This window comes from Hydractinia symbiolongicarpus, chromosome 14, assembly GCF_029227915.1.
Source record: "Hydractinia symbiolongicarpus strain clone_291-10 chromosome 14, HSymV2.1, whole genome shotgun sequence".
Lineage (NCBI taxonomy): Eukaryota > Metazoa > Cnidaria > Hydrozoa > Anthoathecata > Hydractiniidae > Hydractinia > Hydractinia symbiolongicarpus.
The window spans coordinates 18,794,222-18,816,406 of NC_079888.1; the positions used below are offsets into that span (position 1 = coordinate 18,794,222).

The window sequence follows — 22,185 nt, forward strand, 5'->3', positions numbered from 1 at the left end:
TATTTCCTTTTCTTTCTTCTCTACTTAAAGTTACTTAAACAAAAGTGAAGGACATGTTACAACACACAAAATAAATGATTTTTCCAATATTTGTATATAGCAAGCAACCTACTTCGTTCGTTCGTCTCCTGAACTTGAAAAAACTTTGTACGTTTGTTTTGATCGTCAGGTGATACTTGGAATTTTGAACAAATAAAATTGCTTTATTTTGATCACGTGATTTTGTTCATCCAATGAATTTTTTTTATTTTGATCACGTGATTTTAAAACGTAAACAAACAAAACTCGCGGCTTTTCTCGACAAAGAAGACATATTTTTTCGGTAACATCAAAGATTTTTTCGGCGACATCAAAGGAAAATGACAATGTCAACTTCGCCTGTCACAGACACACGGAACTGGCGTATTATTATATAGATAATGCGAATAAGAAGGCATTACATTCATGGGATAGCTTCAACGTTGAAAGACAATATTGTGAGTTATTTTTCAAACACGTCTCCAATACGTTAAAAAGCTTGAACTTTAACATTAAAAACATTATAAAATTTGAGCGAGAGATTATCGGATGTGTAACAGACGCGTAAATGTGGAGTGGATACATAAACATTATATGTTAAACGAGTTGTACCTGTTAAAGTGTTAACTAGCTTATTGGATTATTGACTGTTTTGATATATTTATGGTAACAATTGGATGTTGTTTTGGTGGTGTGATAGTTTTGGATTTAACCCTAGTTATATTACAGACAAGTTTTATGTTCATGTTTTCTCCACTGAAGCGATCAAAGAGACGCATTTTATATTACAGTAATTCAATAGCAACTTTTAACATAATTTTGTCAGGCGATATAGCGAAAAATCCGTGGCCTGGTTCTCATCAATCGCATCAAAACATTTACTGGACACACAAAGAAAAAATAAATCACACAACTCAAAACAGCTCATCAGGACGCTCAGTCACTTTCTTCAATGTTCGATGGATTTTATATTATATTGAACAGTATGAACTTTGACATAATGATACATAAAAAAACATGCTCCGTACCGTTAACCTAGTAACATCGGAAGATTATCTTAAATTCATGTAATTAGGGACATTTTATCAATTGAACTTTGTGGATAGTGAAAAAATTGAATAGCTAAATAAATTTAAGCACCAACTGTCAGAAATTTTTAAAAAACGAAATGGTTTCGTTTTTTTACTGATGACTTTAACATAGATCTTTACGACACCGATAACCCAGTAACAATGAAATACAAAGATATCTTGCAAATGTTTGGACGAAATCAACACATATTCTCGCCGACCAGAAAATCAAAAACTCTTATCGATCATATTAGCAACACCAACAAAGTGACTTTTAAAAGTGTGCTACCGTGCGACTGAATTTAAGATCACGATGCCCGCACATCTCTTTAATAATAGCCGCATTCCGTCTGTCTGTTCGAGCGTCTGTTTGTCTTTTTGTTACGGAAACACGAAATGCGATATATAAAGGACGGGCGACCCCGTGGATTCTTCCACAGGTTAACGACTAGTCTCTTTAATAATAGCCGTATTCCGTCTGTCTGTATGTGCACGAAAAAAACGTTGTGCTACGGAAACACGAAATATGCTATATATAAAGGATGGGCGGTCCTGTGGATTTTCCACGAGCTACCGGCTATCTCGTTAATAATAGCCGTATTCCGTCTGTGTGTTCGTGCGTCTGTTTGTCTTTTTGTTACGGAAACACGAAATGCGATATATAAAGGACGGGCTACCCCGTGGTTTTTTCCACGGTTTAACGACTAGTCTATAATATAATACCCGTATACGTCTGTCTGTCACGCAAAATGGTAGTTTAGCTGCCCAATTAGCGAGACGCAATGCTGTATAAAAAGGACGGGCGAACCCGTGGATATTTCCATGGGCTACCGACTAGTAGTAATTAAAAATTTGAAACATAAGAAATTTGAAAATCGTTATAAATGGATAAGAGACAAGAAATACTTGCACCTACCTAATTTTGCCGAATAAATGATAAATAAATAAAATAAAAAAAATTACTAAGAGTTACTTACAATGGTCTGGATATGGTAACACCACCAAAGTTAGTTTTTCCCCAGAGCTGATATATTTGGATAATTTGTCGGAGTACTCCTGGACACGAACAAATGCTTCACAAGTGCCATCAGCTACTTTAATAACCAAAACATTTTTCAAAGCCATTATTTTTTCAATAACGCCAAATAACACATTGCACGGTGACTTTTTTCTCACTGCATCTTTCAAGTTATCAAACTCGTGAGAACTGTACTTCTGAATGGTAGGCTAATAATAAACAAAACCGTTGTTTTCAAGTCAAGTCCATAACTTTAAAAAAAAATCGGACAACTCTTTTTTAACATAGCAATAGGTAAATAGGCTATGTTTTATACACTTTACTAACATCTGGCTATGTAAAACTACAACAACTATTGTTTTGATAGCCTTGTTACATAAACTAATTGCCGTACTGTATTTCTGCAGAGAGACTTTCTAACACCTTCCATGTCGAAAATTCTAAAATAAAGATAAAAATACATATTCATACAAATACAGTTCTACTGAAGTAAGCAGTTGTAATAACACCGGTGGAAGGAAATGATGCGTAAATTTAATTCATAAGGCGTAGCCACCTGTACTTAGCAATTAAATGGAACTTTCATCTTTGTTTTCGGTGAACTGGAAGTATCAGGTGAATTTTCCTACGCGATAGTAACTGCAGGCTGTATTTTGTGTTTTTGTTTTTCTCAACCAGGATCCAATTTTCATTTATACGGCTAATCTTAGTAGATAAGGTTTAATTGCAACGTGAAGTAATTTCCACAAAGTGCGAGTTTCTGTCACTTTCTCGAAATATTGTATCTGCGGAAATTTTTTGAATACTCCCAAAAATGAACGGGTTTTTCTTGTTACTTATTTGTCTATATTATAATACCCGTATACGTCAGTGTGTCTGTCACGCAAAATGGTCACTGCAGTAGTGAAACACACGAAATGCGGTAGATAAAGGACAGGATAACCCGTGGATTTATCTACGGGCTACTGACTAGTAGCATAAAGTTGCGGAAATAGTGCCTGTGGGTAAACGAGTTACTGTGTTTCTTTTCCTCCAACAACCCGTTTGTATAAAAAAAACAAATTATCAACGCTTGCAAAATCGATAAAAATTAGGGCGGCTTAACGTTACGCAATTAAAGAAAGAATATTTTATTAAACAGTACGATAGAAAAACCATAGGTGTAGGTTATCAAACAACGAGAATGATCAGTTTGTCATCAGGACCAGGTACTGTTTCTTCCCTGTTAGTCGTTTTTCCCAGTTCCTACTGTTACTTTGTGTTTCCATTTCATTTAGGAAGCTTTAGCTATCACAAGTTTTATGGAGGATATATAATCTGGTATGCTTAGGGTTAAAAACACAAACTTTTCCGAGAGTTTTACGAGTTTCTGTGTTAAATGCATGTGTCCACATACAGTTTTCTCCCTGAATATGAGTTCCTACATACGAGTGCCTTACATATTCCGCACAGTTACAAGTTTCTGCATAAAATATGAGTGTCTACATAAATACCAGCATCTACATATAACACAAGTGTCTACATAAATACAAGTGTTTACATACATTGTCTGCTTGAATATGAGTACCGCAATGCTTCGGTTAAACGCCCTTTTCCTTTTCGCGCCCTTCCCTTTTTTTAAAGGTTTTTTCATCAATTGCCCCTTTTAATAAACGCCTTCTCCTTTACAGGGACGCTTGTTTCACTTAATAAATATGAAGATAAGGTCAACGCTGGACTATATCATTATATAATTGACGATATGGATGATATAGATATGGATATAGAAAATGTAGAGATCTCTTAAATAAACGCCCCTCTAAAAATCGAAAACTTAAATAACCGCCTCAGGCGTTTATTCGAAGCACTGAAGTATATACATTAATTACTGGTGTAATAACGGAATACGAGTTACTACATACAAATGCCTGCATAAAATACAGGTGTTTACATAAAGTACATGTCTGCATAAAAAACGAGAGTACACATTGAATACAAGTATATACATTAAATAAAATTCATTCATCAAATACAATTACGGCATTCAAGTGACTGCAACAAATAAGAGATAAGTGTCTATACTAATTGCAACTGTCCACATACATTTGGCTGTATTGAATACAAGTGGATACATTAAATACAATCGAATCACTGAAATACGAGTTACTACATACGAGTGTCTGCAACGAATACGAGTGCCTGTAACGAACACGAGTGGTTGCAACGAATATCAATGGCTGCAACAAATACGAGTGTCTGTAGCAAATACGAGTGTCTTCTTATATACGAGTGTTTGCATTATAAATGAGTATCTGCATTAGCTATATACGAGTGTCTGCATTAGCTATGTACGAGTGTCTGCATTAGCCATATACGACAGTGTTTCCATTATACACAAGTGTTTGCATTATACACGGGTGTCTGCATTAGCTATATACGAGTGTTTGCATTAGCCATATACGACAGTGTTTCCATTATACACAAGTGTTTGCATTATACACGGGTATCTGCATTAGCTATATACGAGTGTCTGCATTAGCTATATACGAGTGTTTGCATTAAAACTAATACGAGTGTTTGCATTATAAACGAGCGCCTACATTCCCTACAAATACAATTGTCTACATTGAATACGAGTGTATGCATAAGGTACAGGCGTATCCACTGAATACGAGGTACCGCACAAACACATACATTTTCTACAATAACAAAAGTAATAGAAATTCAAGTTACCATAAATTTAATTGTACGTTCTATTATCAAAAGTCTTTTATTGAGAAATTACTTTTCGTTTTAAAAGGCTTGCCTTTCAAATCACCTAAATTTTATGTTAAGAATACTGCCATCAGAAACGAAATCCACTTTTATTCGAATCAATGTTTGATTTTTTTTAGCAAGAATAATTTTGCAGGCAAAATTTATGTAAGGAAATTTTGGAATAAACACGGTTTTGTATTGAAATTTTTTAAAAGAATTTTAGTAGATTTGATTAACTAAAACTAAATTTATAAAGTACACAAAATGAGAAACTGGAACACCAAGTGTTCTTTTATAAAACGTGTAACGCTGAAAATGTCTAAAAAATAAAAAATTATTATATTACTTTAGTGATACAAGGTAATAGCAAAAAACATCCCAAGTAACGAATTATCTTTTTACCCCGATTAAAAATTGACAAAATATTTTTGGCAGCCAAAGTAACAATGGATTAATTAGCAGCACTACTGACTTTGTATTATGAAAAAAACGTTGTATTATGAAAGAAATAAGACTACACTTGGTAACCCTAATTGTAGTGGGAGGGGCTTATGAGGGGCGGGAGTGGGGGCAGGGATGGTAATTTCCTTCAACTCAATAGTTGGGGTAGAGGGCCGAAATCAAGGGGAGGAGGGCTAGAAGGGTAGTGTATAGAGTGCAACAGGTATCTGAAGTATTCTGCTTGTATCAGACACTGTAAACATTGGTTAATGTTTCCTCTACAGGATTGGATAGCTTTTGTTATTTATATAAATATTTTTGTTCTTCACAACGTTTTTATTGAAGAACGCAAATTAATGAGGGGTGTTAATAAATTGAAATAAATGGTAAAATTTTCTTGTCCTCTGCCCCACCCTTTCCCCTACAATTAGGTTACCGATTGCCTGTAAATTCTCAGCAGGAACTTTAAGCTACAGTTACTTCTTTACAGTATTTCATGGTAACTTGAAATGATGCAGTAAATTGTATACAAACAACTTTTACTAAAATATTACCAATTCTTTCAAACCAGGAAACTGCACAAAACTTCAAAGCTTCAGTCTAAAAAAATATAACGCAAAGTTAGTATAAATGTCTAAAAATATGTTAACAAAAATATGTTAACAAAATGAGATGGTTTATAGCTGTGCATTAATTTTTAGGGTATATACACTTCAATTTTAATTCAATACGGAGTTTGAAACAATGTGTTTCAGGAGCAACCCGTATTTTATAAATCTTTCGGTTCATAACGAAAACCTAATACCATGATTTTTGTGTTCCAGGAAGGCATAGTAATAATCGCATTTCATAATTTGCAGAGAAGACAGCCATTCTTAAGTACAAATCATTGGCATAAACAACTATTGCAATATTTTTATACAAATAATTGTATATACGACCATATCCGATGATCATAACCTTGGCCTTAAATGGACTGTCACACGAATGCATGTTTTATGTCATTATTGACACATACCATTGACAATTCCAGGCCAATAACTGGTAAGGTCGAAAAGCAAAGCCATATCTACAAATTTCGGTCCTGTAGAAAGCGTTATTTTCGACACTGGATTCCGTTCTCATGAAAACCGCAACGCGTGTTGCATTGTTAGAAGTTCGCTTCATTTTTTTGGACAAACAAATTTTTCCAAAACTTTATATGTCATTAAATAAAAGTGAATTGGGGTTTATTTTTTCACAAGTGAATGCACAAAAAAATAATATGACCAACGCTGTACGACGCGTTGTAACAAGAAAAACATCATGTATTATTTGGTGGTATCTTTCAGACCAAAGTTCCATACAAGCAACGAAAAACCAAGGAAGACCATTGAAAGTGTTTCAAAACAACGATTATTTACATAATAAGAAATACAAACAATGTTATTGTGTTACCACTAGAAAAAAAAGAAATACAAAGATAAAAAATGTTGGTCTGAAATGCACCACCAATTAACTATAATTATTACTATTATTGTTATTATTAGAATACAAAGTAAGCGTAAATACATATACGAAAACAAAGATGAAGGATTGCATGAATTTGCATGTACATGTTGCAAAAATTCTGTTAGTGTTAGCTACTTCTAGAGAATAAAACTAGACAAACATGTGGGTTAAAGACAACAGAACTGGATCCTCTTCCAACTGTCACTCTTGTATCACATTTGTCGAGAATTCAGTTTCTGAAAACAGAATAAAATTCAGCTACGACAATATGTGTTTGTCAAATGTGGCATACACAAGGAAAATCAAAATATTTAAAAGGAAAATAATAAAATCTAGAAAGCAATTATTATTATTAGTTGAAATTCTAAGAGATACTGTGTATATATAAACAATTCAGTTATTTTACAAATATTACTGCTATCAATGAGTTCTCTTTAAGTGCATATGCGTGCGTGAAAACAAAAATTAGACAGAAAGACAAAAGTTAAAAAAATTGCAGAAAACCTAAAAAGAACTAAATGGACAGCACAGAAAGTTGAAACTATAAAACTGAAAATGTCAAATAACCTTGATAGGAACATCGTTATAAAATTGTGCTTTCATATATAAAAACGTTTGCCAAAGTCAAGATTATTCCATGTATTCATTGTGTGACTCCTGGAAATAACTGTTGCATTTGCAAAGTAACCTAACGTACAAGCGGAGCAGATTTGTAACGCTGGAGAGGACGCGTCTCACAACAACCATGTTTGGACAAACGTCACTATTTAAGCACTTTCGTACAAAAATGATTGTTTTCTTCTAGATGATGTTTTCGGTAGATGGCGGTGATAATCTGCTTTATTCTTATGGTCGAATTCGCGTCATAATACTCATAATACTGGTTGAACTAATCATGAGCCAGTATTAAGGTTAAGAAGCCATTATGAAATGGTGTACAAAAGCCGTAATCATAATATTTTTTTTTTTAGTCAAATCTTGAATATGTTTTAGATAAATACTGCTTAATTTTTGTCATTTTGCAACATTTTAACGCCATTTTACTTGTAAATTCTGTTTAATTAAGGTTGCTACAGTGAAGGTTTGACCTTGAAAAATCCACTTTGTACCCCATCGGAGAGCAACGCATTCCGACCGCAAGAATATGCACATTGTTCCAATGATCTCATTTTGGAAAACTGTGTTCTTGTGAGATGCAGCTTCACCATGTTTGTATATATACGTCAATATTGGATTGGAAATACGTAAATTTCGAATAGTTGCAACCTGAGGGGAATAAGATCAAGTTTTACCATTATATAAATGCGATTTGTACCTTTTTTGTATGATGCATCAAATTCATTATTGAGAGTCTAAGTTTTGTCGAGCATGTGTCCAATGTAATAGGTGTGTCCATGTAAAATATGCTATCTATCTAAGTGTTATTAACGATTTCTGTAGCTACCATTCTCCGGGGAGAACACACGAATGAGCTGAAATTCTTTATGAAGTTACAGAACGCATCACCTCTGTTTTCAACTTAACGTTAACTGAGTTAACTGGGATAGATAAAGAGGATTCTGGATGGTCAAATAAATCTTAACATTGTCGTTGCTTTCCTTCCACTGCATCAGTACTTCCAAGCAAGATCTCATCGGCTTCAAACTTCCCATATTCCAAGTTTAATACAGGTGCAGAAAAAACAATTCAATTAATTATTTTACCTGATCATTTACAAAGGAAGCTTAGAGGTGATGGCCAAAACATTTCGAATATTGTATTTTGAGATTAGTCTTTGCATTATCAGATATTTTTACTGTTGCGGTTAATTGCGCTCCGCCAATGTTTGTTGGTGTAGTAGATGGCGCTCTACACAAGTCCACAAAGTGTGGTAGGGTTTGTGTAATGTTAAGGTTTGATATGCTTTGTGGTTTATGACACAATGCCCATATTAGTAATCTTAGGATAAGTTATTTATCTCTTGTGCACATATTCCATAATTCTGATAGTTATGTTAACAAATTTTTTAACACATGACTGTACCTGTCTTGATTATTACCCTAGTCAAAAAGGAAAAAACAAAAAACAAAAAGGGGGTTTGACTGCACTGGCCTTATCTTTGGAGCGAGGAGTTGTCAGACACCAATGTCTACTTCTGCCGTGTTTGCAACGCTCATCAAACTGCTCTAATTGAAAAAGAGGTAGTGTCGTGCGGTTCCCATCTCATTTTCCAGCTAAAACGTTTTGCCAGTGCCAACTGCCTTGTGTCAAAAATTGCCTCTCGTAATTACTGCTTACCCTGGTACCCTTTCCATACCTTTTACCGTAGATGGAGAAGTGAAATTTCGTAAAAATTTTTAATTAAGGACTATTATTAACCATTGCGGCAACTTAAATAATGGTCACTACACAACCATAGCCTTCGACCAAATGGTTCACAGGTGGACACATTGCAACGATAGAGCAGTAATTTTCTGTGATGACCACCTTATTAGGCACCTTAAGAAATAAGGACGGGAAGTTTTGAGGACGGGACAAAATGAAGAAAGACTGGATCGAGTACACTAATCTAGTACGGTAATAATCACCGTAAGAAAAACAATGTCAGACGGGGTGAAACAAGACAGCAAACATGGTGTATTTCCGAGACGTTCAAGAAAGTTTGCTTTTCGCTTATGGCGATAACCTCATAAACGACGAAGAATTTCTGTTGTTGTTTGATTTGAACAGTAGTAAGAATTTGGATTATCCTTACTGGAAGTATCAGCCTTTTGATTTGAATTTATTGAGTGACAACGAGTGTCGAACATATTTCCGATTTTACAGAAACGATGTCTATTTATTGAACGAAAAGTTACATATACCTGAAGAAATAACGTGTTACAATGGGTCAGTGTTCAGTGGGCTTCTCAAACGATTTGCTTACCCATGTAGGTATGCAGGTATGGTTTCCATCTTTGGTCGACCTGTACCAGAGCTATCACTCATGAGTAATTATATGGTGGATTTTTTATACAACACATATGGAACGCTTCTACATACATTTAATCAACCCTGGTTGGCACCACAGCAACTGGAAATTTTTGCAGCTGCTATTTCGAGTAAAGGAGCACCATTGAATCACTGTTGGGGATTCATCGACGGAACCGTCAGACCTGTGTGTCGCCCAGGTAGAAATCAACGTGTTTTGTATAATGGCCACAAAAGAGTACATGCTATCAAGTTTCAGTCCATAGTTGCACCGAATGGAATGATAGCAAACTTATATGGTCCAGTTGAAGGAAGAAGGCATGATAGTGGAATGCTAGCAATGTCTGGACTCCTGCAACAACTTCAGTTACACTCACGATCGCCCAATGGTAATCCACTTTGTGTATATGGGGATCCTGCATATCCATTGCGAGTACAGCTGCAAGGTCCATTTAAAGGTAACTTGAACCAACACCAAAAAGATTACAACAAAGCAATGAGCCAAGTTCGCACCTCCGTTGAATGGGTATTTTTGAGATATTTCAAAATATTTTGCTTTTATTGACTTCAGAAAAAATTTGAAGATACAACTCAGCGCTGTTGGGAAAATGTATATCACTTGTGCATTGCTAGCAAATGCTCACACCTGCTTGTATAAATCTATGACCTCAACGTATTTTGAAATAGAGCCACCACATTTGGAGGATTATTTTTTGTGAACAACAGTTGTTTTGAATAAATACAGTTGTCTAGACATTTTTGTGATATCTTTGTAAAAACATACTCAACAAAATATATATACATAAACAAAATAAATTCTGAGAAAATTATTTCCATCAATGTTGTTTCTTGGATTTATATTGAAAATAATAAAATAAAAACAGTTTTTCTTAGAAATATATGCTGAATATTCTCTGCTGAGTTTAAAAAGGTTTGTTAGGAGCAATCAAATCAATAAAACTTTTAGTGTTAAACAAAACTTAAGAACCAATATCAACAATCCCCTGCTTCAAAAATCACTACTTTCTTTGCATTATATTGGCCAAAACATTAACATCTGCTGTGTCTGTTGTCGCTGTGACTCCATCTGTTCTCTAATAACTTGGATCATCTCCCGTTGTTGATTTTCAGCAGATGTTTGCTGTGCTGCTTGCATTTCATATTTTTGTTTTTTCAATGTCAACTCATCTTTTCTCAAACTCTGTTCTCTCTCACCTTTTTCCCTCAAGTATTGTATGGTATCAGTTCCAGAACTTCTAGTTTTTTTTGCTTTTTTCTCAGTATCTTCACCTCCAGCCTCTGTGGTTAGGTCCTTTCTTTTTTTACTTTCACTGAACGTTTCTAAAGCTTTCATTCTCATGTCGGATGCTGCATTAGCTTCTTTTTCATTTTTCTCTGATTGCTGGCTATCTTGTTCAGCATGTACCTTTTCATACTCCTTAATTTTCTCTGAAATATCTTCCATCGCATCCATAATTTCATCAAACTCAGGAGCAATACCACTAGCTTTCAATTCTTCTCGAGTTTTATTTTCGTAACGTGTTTTTAAAATTCCAAATCTTTCACGAACAGATCTTTGATCCGCTTTAAATTGTTCCGAATCCAGCTGATTTAAGTTTTCAGCAATAACTTTCCAAGCATTCCCTCTCTTTTTTGTTCGTGCTTTATATTTGTAGGGTTCAAAAAGAAGCACTTCTCTTAACAACAGTTCGTCTTTACGATCGTTCTAAACCATATGTGACCTTGAAAATTTTAAAAAAATAGTAGAAAAAGTAGCTTTCACTTTCGTACACACTCACAGATTAGCTATACACTTATATTGCATTTATGTAACAAATTTGGAGAAAAGTATATCCATAATGATGATTTTTACCTTTTTTTGACACTCTTCGCAATTTCTTCATCCATTTTTATCAAGTAAAGCGAAAAAGAAAAACTTTGTTGTCACCTTTATTTCACGACGTGAAACCATGTGTCTTCACGTTGTGAACTTTCGCTAGACGGCTGAATAGGTGGAATCACCTTTGTTCTAAACATGCGCAGTGTTTAAAAATTACGTAATTCTAGGAAATTCCCGTCCTTAAAACTTCCCGTCCTTATTTCTTAAGGTCACTATTAACAGTCACGAGTCATATGTTTTCTTTTTAGAAGAGATGAGGTAAGAATATTTTAACCAGAATGAGTCAGCAAGGGGGCTTGACTACACTCAGTTTTGTCTTTGGAGAGTGACAACTCCACTTATTATCCCAGTTAAAAAAAAAATTTAGCAGGAGGGGTTTGATCACACATGATCTTGTCTTTGGAGAGTAACGACTCCACTTATTACCTGAGTTAAAAACAAAAAATAGCACAGTTACATTCGTATTTCATTCTCAACAGAGAATGCTTCACCCCGATCAGACCTCTGATCATGACGGGCGAGTATAATGCGTGTAAGTCATATTGAAGAAGAACTACTTTGTTTATCACTAAGATACTGCCAAGCAGTGAGCGGGATTCGATCCGCGGTCCCCAGAACTGGGAGCCGCAGACGAACCCACTACACTACGTGCGGCAATATGTTAGTGATAAACTCAGATAGTTTATCCGGATGGTGTGTATACACACCATCCGGATACAACGTTCCGGACACAACGTTCCAATAATGTAGACAACAGCACCGTATGATCTTTTACTTCCATCACAAAACCCATGCAGGGTGATGTCTTTCAAATCACTTAAAGGATAGTTAGAGAAGTAATAACGTTGCAATCGATATTTTGACGAGATTGAAAATATCTGTATTAACGAATTCCATTCGTCCTTTAATTCCTCACTAATCTCAGTGTCCTAATCGTTTACGGTTGTGCATAACTTCTGAAAGGATACCTTAAACGGTACAACGAGGGGCGAAACCAAACCGACTGGGTCGTAAATCGATGCGATGATTTTTAGGATGTCGCCTTTAGATAGAAGGACGTCGGATTGAGCTAACTGTTTTTGTCTTGACAGGTCTATTTCCATTTCGTCATTGGCCGTATCCCATGTGATGCCCAACATTTTTTCATCGGGAGGAGCTGGATCCTCGATTTCGAATTTGGCGATTTGCGTTTGGAGAGTTGAACTGTTAGAACGCCAGCTTCTTTAAGCCTTGCTTTTACCTTTTGGTAAAATGTGAACACCTGATCGCTGGTATCTCCTCCTCCAATGCTGTCGTCGACATAGGTTTTATAAGAAAGATAGCTCAAAGTCAGTGTCGGCACATTGGTATTTCTCCAAGTGCTTTATAATTGATGCAGCTGAAAGGAACTGTGAAGCGTTCATTCCAAAGATTACACGAGTGTATCGGTATATCATGAGTTGAGGATTTTCTTTTGTTATTTCGTCAAACCATAGAAAGCGTAAGAAGTCACGATCAGGTGTGCTGATCGTCACATTTAAAAATGCTTGTTTAATGTCGCTTGCTACCGCAACCTTGTTGGTCCCAAAACGGATGAGGATGTCCATAAGTAGAGGAAGAAGAGAAGAACCCTTTTCCAAGCAATCGTTGAGTGACTGAGAATTTGAAGAAGCATCGTAAACAATGCGTACCTTGGTTGTGGACTTATCTTCATTAAAGACGTAATGATGGGGCAAGTAATGGACTTGACCTGGCGGCGGTGGCGGCTCACCTGCTCGATGATACCGTCACGTTTTTGCTATTTAATGATTTCGTCGTATTGTTGCAGAAGCTCGGGCTTAGCCTCAAGTCGGCGGAAGACTAATGTTAACCGATTTCGGCTGTTGTGGAAATTGTCCGGTATCTGTTCATGATCTTGTTTCCATGGTAATGGGACGGAATATCTTTCTCCATCGAAATCAATTTTTTCGCTGAATTTACGTATGTTAAACGTAGTATCTACTTCTTTATGTCCTTGACTTGCCAAAATTTCTTAAGATTATCAGTTGACGGTTTGTTCCCGTCATGCGAAAGTAAAACGTGTACAACGTTAACAGTCGAAGAAGATGCCCGCACATTTCCGTTAGGAGTCCAACCATGGATAGTTTGAACAGCGGTAAGAGCGTTCTCAGTTTTTATAATTTGTCCTGTTACAAAGTTCCAATAATAATTTGCACCTACAAGAACGTCGATCTGTTTATTGTCAGAGGCGTTGTTGTCAGCAAGGCAAATGTTTGGGAGAAAGGTTTGCGCTAAATTGACTCTTTGGTTAGATAGAGGTAAGCATATCATGTCCATAACATACGCTTCGATTACGGAATAATCGTTAGAATGGGCGTTTTTAATTTTATCCTTTACGACGTCTAATTTTCGAGGTTTTTCAGAGTTGTCGCCGAACACTTTTACGTTTAAAATCTCGCTGCGGATGATTTTTAATTTTAATCGTTGTTTTGCGTTACTTGTGATGAATGTTTTTTGTGAACAGTTATCAAAGAGCACGCAACCAGAAAAAACAGAGGAATTTTCGTCAGTATTTAACAAGTGCGCATTTGCTGTTTACAGCAGTGTACTGTCATGGCAACCAACGAAGTTCACAGTTGATGATTGATTTTGTTCATCATCCTGAGAATGCGGAACCTGTCCATCGTTGTTATTTTTGTTTTGCTCTCCTTCACCCTTAGCATCACAGAGGGAGATACTAACAGGTTGAGTTCACCATTGCGGTGGCTTGCCACCTCTTTGTAAATTATTTTTTCTTTCCTTGCACTTAAAGCACGTGTTTTTAGAGTTGCTATTTCTAACGAGATGTCCGAATTTTAAACAATTACAACATCTGTTTTTAGCACGAATGATTTGCTTCCTTGCTGTGACGTCTGTAACTACGGTACACCTGTAAGAATTATGGGAACCCTTACAATAAGAACAGGAGATAGAGTTGACTCATCCATGCTGCTGTTTCCGAGGGTTTCTTTCAGCGTTATATTGCAGAGCAAAAAGAGTCGAAGAAGGGGATGCGGAAGCAAAACCTGCGTTAGGGTCCATCGCCCAACAGCGCTCGCGCGCCATGGGTTCCTTTTTAAAGCAGTTCATTAAGTCGCCTATTTTCAATGTTCCCTGCGGCAATTTACGAGTAATATCCAGTTTAAAATCGCTTGGCAGTTTATTCATTACAATAGAAATTAAGACTGGGCCATACGCCTTGGATTCAACGTCAAGAGACTGAAGATTACGGGTATGCACTTCTATCAAATCAAAAATTGTGCGCAATTCTGTCGTATCACAACTTTTAGCAGGTGCGATATTGAGGAGCGCATCCATGTGAGCACTGATAATAGTTTGAGTATCGCCAAATCTTTCCTTTAGAATTTTTACAGCCACCTTGTAATTGTCAGTTGTAAGCGCCGCTTTATCTGTCACACTGACTGATGTCGTGCAAAATACGCATAAAATTGCGATCCTACGACAAGCCAAAAACAGAGAACCAGCGGACCCGTGGATTATTCACCTTATTATTATGTATTTTGTGTGTGTGTCTGTGCGCGCGAGTCTTGCTATGGGAACATAAATGCGATATTTTTAATAATTGGCTACCCGATGGTTTTTTTCAGTCTCTATAAATTACAGCCGTGTTGTCTGTGCTTAAAATAATACCAAACTTTGAGCTAAGGATGCATGAAATATTGATGTTTGGAAAATGTAAAGCAGCGGAAACTGGTTCTTGGACAGGCTAACGTCTCTGTGAGCCAAAATTATAAAAAAAAGGAGTAAAACTTTCCTTTAAAGAAAACCATGACTTCCAAGTATTGCATTGATATCTGTGGTTTAAAATCCATCACCCTAGCGGTCAGTGCACCATGAAACCGGAGTATGCCCACTCCTCTCTTCCTATAGAGACACTGTAAGAAGCACAGCAAGGGGGCTTGACATCATATCCTGTCATTGAGCTTGACGATCCCACTTATTACCCCAGTCCAGTAGGGAGGCAGAGTTTGATCACTTTGCTTTTAGGATTGACAATCCTGCTGCCCTTGTCAGTTTAGAAGAAGCTTTGCAATGGGGTTAGATTTTTTTATCTGGTCTTCGTGGTGTTACGCCCACTCATATTACCCCAGTTACGACAGGCTGGTACCGTCATTAGGCAGGTCAACAGCAACAATTATCTGTGTAAGCTGTGGAAAGCTACAGCCAGAGTCACAAGTCCTGGCGCACAGATAGTTGTTTGCTTTAACTTAAACACGTTCCGTTTAGAACAATTTTAAATTTATCCGTTATTCAATTCATTTTGAATTACTTTAATGTTTATTGTTTTGTGTTGTGTTCTGACGCTGTTGTATTTTTCTGCCTCTTTACCATCAATGTTTTTAGGAAATCCTGCAAAACGGTTTTTTTTGCTTTTTTGAAAAATCTTTTGCAGGGTTGCAACTTCTAACTATAGTAGAACCAGCTGTCATTAGAGAAGAAATATCATTACAGCTAGCTGTTTTATTACCTCATCATGAAGCCTAAATAGTGGTCGATGCTATAAAATATGGTAGGGATTGTGCAGCCAATTTAAAAAATATCAATAATGATATTGATATGAGATTTTCGTACTAATAACCTCTTCCCAGACTTTTTTCGGGCCACAGATACCCCAGAAGAAAACGCTTTACACATAGCTGGTGTCTTCAGAGGGTTATTTTTAGAAATAAAAGTTATCTTAACGTGCATACACAAAAAACGAAAACTAAAAAAAAGTTTCAACACGATTGTTGATAAGAAATGTTAGTGTTTTTTGCTTCTTTTAGCTCTTTCATAATTCACTTTTGTACGGATTTGTGTTATGGTAAACTTTTTTCAAAATCTCACAATCCCCCTTTAATCAAATTTTCCCCTCTCGTAGTCAGCAGGTGTATGTCATGCTCCGACCACATTGACTTTCTTGAAATAGTATTTGGTCGAAATACAATTTAATGAGGAATTATAATAGTGACATGAATGTGAAACGTATCAAAATTATATCACAAATAGGAAATGGGGCTAATTTGAGTGCCGTAAATGTTTTTTGGTAAGGATTTAAAAACATCTTCCTGAGTTTTGAGATCAAAGATTAACTATTATTCTTACCCAACATAATGCTAACAATTACTCAAATAGAGTTATTAAATTTTTTGAATGCTTAAAAAGAAAGAAAACTCTTTTGTACTTTTCCATGCGGACGCAAAAAAAAAACGCTTTTTCTGATCAAGCACAGATATATACATACCTGAGATCTGCGCCCTTCATATCTTGTCAATCTCCTCACTTTGTCGTATATTTGCTTTGATCTAATTTGTTTTTTCACAAAATAATGTGAGCTTGCTGTATTTTCACTGTGCATCATTTTGTCTGCTACTTGTACGTAAACTGGCTGTCGGATTCTTTCAAACCAATAGAACCAGATTTTCTAATTATATTAGTTGACAATCTTTTTCGTATTCTTTTCCTACAACTCGTGTATTCGACTGCTAACGTCACCAGACGTCATGGATACTCCTTTCCAACTTAAAAACGCATTAACCTCGCAGCTTTTTAATGAACTTTTTCAACAAAAAACGCAAAGTCATTCAAGGCTGCAGGTACCCGGGTTGCTCTAGCTGGACCAAAGTTTGCTACAGTTTTGTGGTCCCAAACTTCAATTTGATAATTTTCGCCTGCTATTGTTGCTCTTTGGATATCTTCTATTGTCATATGTGCGGTAACTCCAGATCTTTGGCAGTTACGAAAAGCAATTATAGCACACAACTGATCTCTAATGCAACAGTACTCTAAAAGAGTTATATTCCTAACAGTATAATTTTTTAAGTCGGTCAACAAGGTTTTTGCCATTTGTGCTTCTTCACTGTCCTCATACTGCTTCATTTGTTCCAGTGTTACAAGCATTTCTAGATCTTTCCTGAACCGCACTTAAAATTGCGCGAAATCCTTTAACGAGAAAATGTTGATTCCATGCTCATTATATTTCATGAGACTGAGGTGGAAATTGAAGCATTTTGCAGACTATACATACAAATTCTTGTAGAGCACATAAAAAATTTTTTTTAATTTTTAATTTGAGCACTTATCTGCATGAGGTGGAGTTACGCCTTTTCTCATGACAAAACTCAACTTTGTTTTTTATTGTCTCTAAACGTAGCTGTTTTCATCATTGTTTTGTTTAATGTTTTCTATTGTATTCGAAGGTTGTTCTTCTTTGTTCCTGTGTACTGTGTTATTTTAATGTTAGTCAAAGTGGTCATCGTATAATTTGCCAAATCCTTGCAACAACGAAGATTTTGGATTATTTCGGAACCTTTAGAGGGTAAAACCTCTACATAGCCATAACCACCTGTCTTTAGACAAGTATTATCATTACAGCTTGCTGTTTTGTCATCTCATTATCAAGCAAGAACTTTAGTTGAATGATGTCACAAGATTACTTTGTTCTTTGGGACAAGGCTGTGAAAGATTGCACATCCTTTATTAGGCATATATTTAATCTTTCTGGAACAGTTACAACTCACTAATTAACAGTCAATTTCAAAATATATGGTATTCTTTGAAAGAAATGTACTAGAGAAAATCTGGTTATTTAGTTTCGTATGGTCAGTAAAGCTAAGTGTCCACTGAAACGTGACAGAATTAATTAATTAAGAATTCACAACGAAGAAATTTTTTGTCGTGAAAAAAGTTTCATTGAAAACATTTTAAAGATTGAATTTCTTTCGCATTTCTATCATGGACACAGAGGATGAGATTTGTGAATGCATTCTTCGATTCACCTGAATTTGATAACGAATACTTGAGTATTTTCAACTGACGTTTTTGGTTGATTAACAGTTTTGAATATTACATACCTTCTTCACAACCAAGTTCTTTATCTACCTCCACCCAAGCATTCTCTACACAATTTCTATATTTATAATCATTGCACGACCTGCTGTACAGACAAGGATATTTTCGGACGCATTCTGCTAAAGTTTCTTGTTCGTATCAAGTTCATATCAAGGGAAGATTTTCGACCCATATTTCTTTTTAAAATCAAACGAAACTCTCACTGTATATCTTTCTGTGCACATACATTTACATGTTTCTTAATAGTAAAAGCGAGCATGAATTTAAACAGTAGGTTCTTTAAAAATTAGTTTAATTTACGTCATAACCTGCGCGGCTTTCCTTTGAAATTTATATTTTTCACGACGAACGAATTTTTTTAAATTGCAAAAAAATACAGACATTAACGATTGACTGGTGATCGCGAATGTGTTTCCATCAAAATATAATTTTTTTTGCGATGATAATTTGCGACGGCATTTTGCTTCAGTTGACAATTAGCTTAAGAAAAGTAAAAGGTCTAGTTGAGTCAAATTTAGAGAATGTTGCGAGTTCAAATCCCGAGTCAGGCAGAGACAGACTAGACAGAAAAGATATGCGGAGATAATTTCTACCTTGGTTAATTGGCAATTTAGCCTGATGCCCTTTATCTCAAAAGGCTGCTTTCCACTTAGTTGGATCGGACCGGATTGGACTGGATCGGACCTTTAAATTACGCACATTTTGGGTCCAGAACGATCCAAAATGGATCTGAAAAAAGTTAAAAAACGATCGATCGGCTGGATCGATGTTTAAGCCAATGAAGAACTAGTATTTTTCTGGTCATGTGACTTTGAATTAATAAGGGCAGCCATTATAGCGCTTATTCGAAAAACGTCTATATTGAGAGAAGGAAATTTATTTGTTAAGTAGTGGATAACCTCGAAGAAATTTTGAACAGAATTTTAAATGGACGTGACAACAGTCTCTTTTTTGCAATAGTACTCAAGAATAACATTAAGCAAACGAGATAAAGCTACCCGTTCTGGTGCTGGGAACAAGAAGCTCTCAACATGTAACTTTTTTGCAGAATTATCATTTTTACCCGACAGCGTTTCTAATAGATTATAAGCAAATTTTCGTTTGCAGCGTGTCCTATATTCCCATTTGAAAATACTCCTTATAACTCTGGCGACCCTTGTTACCAATGACAACTAGTAGGAACTTGTAGTCGGCATCACAAACTGCCATCAATACGACACTGTCGGTTTTGCTGTAATTAAAAAAGAAGAGCCAGTACGCGCTGGAGCCTGCATTGGGGAATTGCCAAAGTTTCTGAAATCTAATGGCTACCTTTTTCCATTCACTATGCGATGTTGGGCATTTTAGATAATCTGCTTGTAACAATTTTGTCCATATAGCATTACATGTTTAACTGATTATTCTACGAATAGTTGTTGGTCCTACACCCGTTACTAAATATCTTGTGTGATACAAAGACGCTGGTCTGCAGATATGCTTTCTCGTCTCAGCGATGATTTCCTAATTAAGGGAGCAACCTATGATAAAAGTTTTTCGTATTTATCAGGTAGCATAAAATGTTTAAAAAAATACTCGTGGTCACGAATAAGCACTTGATATTCTCCTTTTCGTTTGCGTTCTTTGGAGATTTTCCGAAACCAAAATCTTTTTTTGTATTTGTTGTTCCTCTTTCTTTGCCAAATTCTTCTTTTAGCAAGCAAAAGGAGTAACAATACTCGTACGTTTATAGCCGCCAAACTTTTGCCGCTCATAAAATTGGTTGGAAATCATTTTGCCGCCAGGACCAGATCAGATTTCGGTCCAGGCCGATCAAGTCCAGTCCGATCCAGCTAAGTGGAAACCCAGCTTAATAGACCATTTTTATTTAAAAAAAACATGTAAATTGCGTCAGCTGCACGATCTTCTCAGGAAGAAACCAACTTTGTTAGGATTCGGTTTACATATTTGTTTTTCTCGCAAAATATGCATGTTTTGGCAGTATTTTTTTTATCCTCAGAGTCCCGTCTCCTGGTACACTGTTCCCCCAATGAGCATCTCATTCGGTTCTTCGTATGAACTTATTGCATCCAAACGCGACTCCAATGCATTCTGTTTGGCAGTTTTCTCAGCCATCATTCTCTCTAATGTAGTTTTCATTGTGGAAATGCTGCAACAACTACGGTGGTAAAAAAGCAATGGTAGCGTTCTTTATTATCTACATTTTCTTCATTCTTTTTTATTGGTGGTAATTCAATAGCGAACTTTCTTATTGATGCTGCTGTCTGAAGAGTTTCCCACGTAAAATGTTTCCCTCCTCGAATCAGTACAGTTAATACAGCATACCTGAAATGATAAAAATTTAATAATGGGATTAATATAAACACCAAAAAAGTGTCTGTTAAGTCAATTCCTACAATGATTGAGAATAATATACATCTATCTTTCTTATTGTTATTCTTCATGGATGGTTCTGCCTTCTTCTTTGATGGTTTCTTTTTTGGTCCCATAATTATTTGTTAGTTCGTAAATGTTTTATTAATTTTGATATATCTAAAAATATAAAATGATCTTCATGGTAAAACTTTGTTGCCTTAAGTTATGGCCAAAGGTCAACTATAATCTCCAGCCTAATCTAAAATGGACAAACAAAGTGACTTCACTCAAAATATACTTTTTCACAAATAAACAGTATACATGAGTAACAACATGGAAAAAACAAAATAATTATCTTATAGAGGGTTTAAGTAATATGGTGCACCATTTTTCTTCCACTGAGAACTCTAAAAGTAAATTCTAAGAAGTAGGAACACCGGTTATCAAGTGGATATAACTAGCATTAAAATTTTTGAATGCCTGCTTATAATTACATTGTAATCTGTTTGAAATCTTTGATAAAAATATCGAAATATCGCTAATTTTGCATAATTCAGCATGCTGCCTTGGCCACCATGGTAGCCATTTCGAATTTTTTTTGGTTTTCTAAATCCTCATCCTAAGGACTAATTATGACCAAAATTTTATATTGGGTATGATGCAGTCAAGCAATATGGGTCAAAAATGACGCTTTCAAGCTTATTATCATTTATATTCGTAATCTACATAAAATTTGCAAGCTTTTGGTATATGGTATGTATAGTCACAAAATGTTCCAATCTCCACCCCTGTCTCATGGACCATTACTGCTTTCCTTTTCCATTCGCTTTCTTAATCTTGCAGAATAAGAGTCTGACACGGTGATATCCCCGGTTCTTTCTATGGATCACTGCTGTTTATTCAGCAAGTATAGGTTAAAAAATGACTTCGCTAGGCATTTGTTCAGGAACAAAGTAAAAAGCACTGTTTATCAATTTGAAATATCTTGCGTCTTTTGCCATTCTATGGAACTTCGAAAGGTGTTCGTTTAAATGAAGGGTCACTCTCATGCAATTTTGTATGGGGCAAATACGTTTGCGATGGTAACTTTATTGATTTTTCTTCTTCACTTCTTACTCTGCTTCTAGTTCTACCGCCATCTTTTTTGTTTTGATTTTCTCTTATGTTTTACGAAGTTCAAAGTGGCTTACAGACGCAGATAAGCAGGTTCCACACCATCAACTTCCAAACTGGACACTCTCTTTTAATTCAAAGACAAATATTTTAATTGTTAACCAAGAATTATCCAAAATATGTGATTGCTTAGAGGTGGAAAATAAAATATCCTAAGTGTTAGGTAT

At 35.8% G+C, this 22,185-nt stretch overlaps 2 protein-coding genes across 2 annotated transcripts; both read right to left on the reverse strand.

The window, feature by feature from the left end:
• Window positions 1-10,756: 10,756 nt before the first annotated feature.
• LOC130625262 (uncharacterized) lies at window positions 10,757-12,309 on the reverse strand. The gene has a single exon (XM_057440314.1). The coding sequence runs from the start codon at window positions 11,195-11,197 to the stop codon at window positions 10,757-10,759; it is 441 nt and encodes a 146-aa protein (XP_057296297.1). The 5' UTR covers window positions 11,198-12,309.
• A 621-nt stretch (window positions 12,310-12,930) lies between these two features.
• Window positions 12,931-13,555, reverse strand: LOC130625263 (uncharacterized). The gene is made up of 2 exons (XM_057440315.1): window positions 13,474-13,555; window positions 12,931-13,373 (listed from the first exon to the last, which is right to left on the reverse strand). The coding sequence occupies exons 1-2, from the start codon at window positions 13,553-13,555 to the stop codon at window positions 12,931-12,933; spliced, it is 525 nt and encodes a 174-aa protein (XP_057296298.1).
• Between the last annotated feature and the right edge of the window lie 8,630 nt (window positions 13,556-22,185).